At 30.1% G+C, this 4,230-nt stretch overlaps 1 protein-coding gene across 1 annotated transcript; it reads right to left on the bottom strand.

Annotated features, from left to right (window-relative positions):
• Positions 1–902: 902 nt before the first annotated feature.
• On the bottom strand, positions 903–4,010 carry LOC142518142 (uncharacterized). The gene is made up of 5 exons (XM_075620847.1): positions 3,713–4,010; positions 3,512–3,625; positions 2,872–2,939; positions 2,604–2,782; positions 903–982 (listed from the first exon to the last, which is right to left on the bottom strand). The coding sequence occupies exons 1-5, from the start codon at positions 3,892–3,894 to the stop codon at positions 911–913; spliced, it is 615 nt and encodes a 204-aa protein (XP_075476962.1). The 5' UTR covers positions 3,895–4,010; the 3' UTR covers positions 903–910.
• Between the last annotated feature and the right edge of the window lie 220 nt (positions 4,011–4,230).

The raw sequence follows: 4,230 nt of genomic DNA, 5'->3' as shown, positions 1-4,230 counted from the left end.
TTAGTTCTTGTAGGCACTATCAGTGACACTTAGAAGACCATGAGGTGATGCTACTAGATGATCTTACTCTGATCTGATGAGTCCAATTAAACTTAAGTTTTGACGTTCTTATGATCAAGGGAGCTAAGAAACAAATGTTGTTTTTAATCATCTGAGTCGAGTTAACCCACGTAAAACTGTATGTCTGAACCATTGAGTATCACACAAGTATCACCTTCCGTTGCACTCGAAATTAGGATATCCAGGATTAAGTACCTAAATTCTTAGAGTATGAACTCACGTAAAGTATGAGTAATGACGTATGAGAAAGCACCCGAGGGCACGAGGCACAAGATTGAGGATAAGCCAATTAAGCTACACATGACAGCTCAGGTCACTAGGCACGAATCCTTGGATTGGACAAACCAGTATGTAAGAGATGAAGTTCATGCGAATGCATGTCCGAGGCCACATGGGCTGGACATGGATTCGTGGCCTTGCAAGATTTTATTTTTAGAATTTTGAAAAAATTTCTAGTAAATTAAGGGTTTAAAATGGAATATTTTTGGGGCATCAGACACCAAAATATAATCATCAATAAAATATAAGAATCATTATATGTTATACCTGTAGTATTAATTTCCCAATAGTCCCTTATACTATCAATATATATGTCAATTTCTATAAAATGTGATAAATCCACATGATATAATGACATTGGAATAAAGGAGAAACGCTCTCGATGAAATATATACTAACCCAAATATAATAATCAATAACACACTAATTTGACTAATTACTTGTCATCCATCTGTCACCAAATCTCCTCTACCCCAAACTCAAAAAAATAGCACACCAATTTGTCAAACGAATTAAATCAAGAAAAATCGATTTAACCTTAATTAAAACTGTAATTCATACCCTTTTTGTTTCATGCTTTCTCAGCGCCTTTAATTTGCTGCTTGTTGAGGTATGATTCCAACTTCTCGTCAATTTCTTCCACCTGAATGCACAACATCCGAAACTTAATCCCATTTCATTAAATTGTAAAATAATTATCAATACAAAATAAAGTGCACAAGAAATAAAATACATATTTAAATTTAAATAAAATAATATTTTATTTTTGTCGTGTCTCAGATTTTTCCGAGCTAACGAAGTATTTCATGCACCAAAGATGTCATATTCATCGCCAATCCATAGAATTCTCATTTTTCCATTTCTTGGACCCGAAGAGTTATTTCACAATTCTTTCTCTTTTCTTGATTTCATCTGTTTCTTCGACAAAGCATAATTATTTTTCTTCATTTTTTTTTTTTGCGAATCTTTTTCCATTAGAGCAGTTCAAACCCTCGATTTTTTTTAAAAAAACTTAGGTCTCCTCTGAGACTGTCACGGAGATGAGTCGAACCGATCTATATCCCAAGTTAAAAATAAGAGTTTTGACATACAAAATAATAATTTTTCATAAGTCGAATAGAGGATTTGTCTCACAAAAAATTGAACAGTGAGACACTTCACAGTAGTTTTTGTGTTTAAAAAATGCAGCAAAGTTGAAGGCATTTTTAAAGTTGGCGGATTATAAAAAAATTACTTTTATTTCTAAAACAGAAATGAATAAATCCTAATTGCAGAAAATAAATAAATCTTAGCATCGAAAGTAAATAAAAAATTGGTTGCAGATATATTTAAAAAAATTCGTAAAAATGTGCCCCACCCTTCGAAAAGGGGAGGGGGTACGTAGATGAGCACGTGCAAATGCGTGCGAACCACTTCCCGTATTTATTACTGGCATGAATTATTAAGTTCTCGCGGTCCCCACTTGCTTATCATCAAAATTATGATCGCCACCAAACCTCCATCCAACACATTAATGGCTACTTTTTCATGCTATTTTTATTATTAAATTATTTCGATATGTTACATACTAATAATATACTTTTATCATCATATATTTAATTTCGATATGTTACATACTAATAATATACTTTTACGTGATGATACTTATCTATTAAATATGTGATGAAATATTGAAAAATTATATATCTAATATGTTAATGACACATCAAATATATCAAAATTAATTATATATATATATATATATATATATATATATATATATAATTATTTGTGTGTATATATATACACACACATAGGTACCGTTAGTTTATGGTATAAAATAAATAGTATGGAGATAAAGTAATATTTTTTAATAATAAAATATATAAAAATTAATATAATGTTTGATTTGAATGATTAATTCTATTAAATTTGAGATAATGTGATATTATCGTTTTGTCTTTGAAAATATTAATAAAACATTTATAGTATTATTTATTAAGAGTAAAATTGTAATTCAATTTAATGATTTGATTGACGTGAGATAAATGATTGGTAGATGGATAAATAATATGATGCATCAAATATTAGATGAGATTGGATAAAAATATAGATAGATATATAAAACATAAATGAAGTGACACTATGAGATGATGATAAAACAATGAAAAATTATAAATCAATAACATATCAGTGCTCACATATGTGACGTATCAAAATTATATATATATTCAAACTAAATCCATGTTATGAAATAGTTAAAATATTGGCATGAATATACGAACCTTGTGCATTATGTTTTGGACCTTTTGAGCATCCTTTACGGTTTCTTCAGCCAAATCTTCCACCATATTAACCATTTTCTTGAGTCCGCCTTCGGGGAGCGCCGCCTCGATTTCTTCGGTGGCCTTGTCCACCGATTCAGCTATTTTTTCGACAGTGTGCGCCACCACATCAACCTCCTCTGCCCGAGTTCATATCATTTCAGTAACATTAATAATATTTATTGTTGATATTAATTGAGATGTAAATTTTTTTTGGATTCATATTTACTTGTCACTGTCATTATTCTTTGTAACACGAAAGGTATTGTTACAGCCAATCCAGCAATTGCAGTCCACCTACCAATGTTATTTACTCCAAGAAATTAGCAAGTGCAATTATGGAAGCCAATAAAATGATTTTTTTTTTAAATAATTATACTATAGTAAAAAAATATTTTTTTAAAAAAAAATCTATCCAAAAAACACTACAAAATATAATTTTTTTTAAAGTTAATATTTAAAGATCTAATTAATAGCTGGCCAAATTTATAAACTTTTTGAAGAGTCGAAAAGTTGAGAATTACAAAAAAATGTATTAAATTAAGATTAGAGATCCAAAAACATATTTTTTTAAATAATTTATAGAAAATACTAAAAATATTAAAGATTAACTTGTTTTTATACTACAATTTCTTAATGGGATCTTGAAAAATAAAAAAATCATCCCAGTTCCATGTTTAACTAAGCCAAAAAATCAAATGCAAATGATTAATTTTATTTAAAAAAAAAAGAAAATAAAGTGAGGCAAAGGCTATATATTTGTTATAATTTTTGTTTATACAGAAAAATATAATTAAGCATTACAAATTATTTTATATATATTAAAAAATAATTTATGTAAATCTTATCCCAAAGTTTAGATTAATCACCATGGATTGTCCGCAGAAAGCGAGAATCCCGGAATGGCAGGAAGCGAGAACGTAGACATCAGATCCGTCGTAGCAGCCACCGTTTCCGGATCGGCGCTCTTGACTACAAAATCCCTGCAACCAAAAAAACAAGAAAAATAATCATTATACAAATTCATGATTAAGTTTCAGACTTCATCTGTAGTTGAATCCAAGCTGAACCTCTTCAATCCATTCTTTCTTCTTCTTCCTACGGAAGTTCCTACCGCTTTTTTGTATTGCGAAACATGAGCCGATGCTGCTGTTAATTGGGTCGAAGGTGGGCTGTTAATGGAGAGGAACCTCTGATCTTTGTCGGAAGAGACGACAAAGTTGATGCAGCTGCAAGAAAGGGCCGAGGCCATGGATTGATCTGTTCTTTTGAGTGTATAGAGTAGGATCTGCGAATTTGACTCGATCTGGGCAAGGTTTTTGCGATGAATGATTTCAAAGACATTTGATGGAGTAATAATAATAAATAAATAAAATGGCAGTCAACAATGCAAATTTCTCTTTTTTTTTCTTAGAGAATTCACGTCCACTCAAAACACGTGGGTTTACGTACAACATATATATATATATATATATATATATATATATATCAATATCTATATCAAATCACCTTCGTTTTAAACATTTATTATTTGTGGATCAATATATCCAAAGACCCTTATATGATTGATGGATAATTCAGTAGTGCA

This window comes from Primulina tabacum, chromosome 11 (assembly GCF_025594145.1).
Source record: "Primulina tabacum isolate GXHZ01 chromosome 11, ASM2559414v2, whole genome shotgun sequence".
NCBI lineage: Eukaryota > Viridiplantae > Streptophyta > Magnoliopsida > Lamiales > Gesneriaceae > Primulina > Primulina tabacum.
This window is presented reverse-complemented; position numbering and strand designations above follow the sequence as displayed.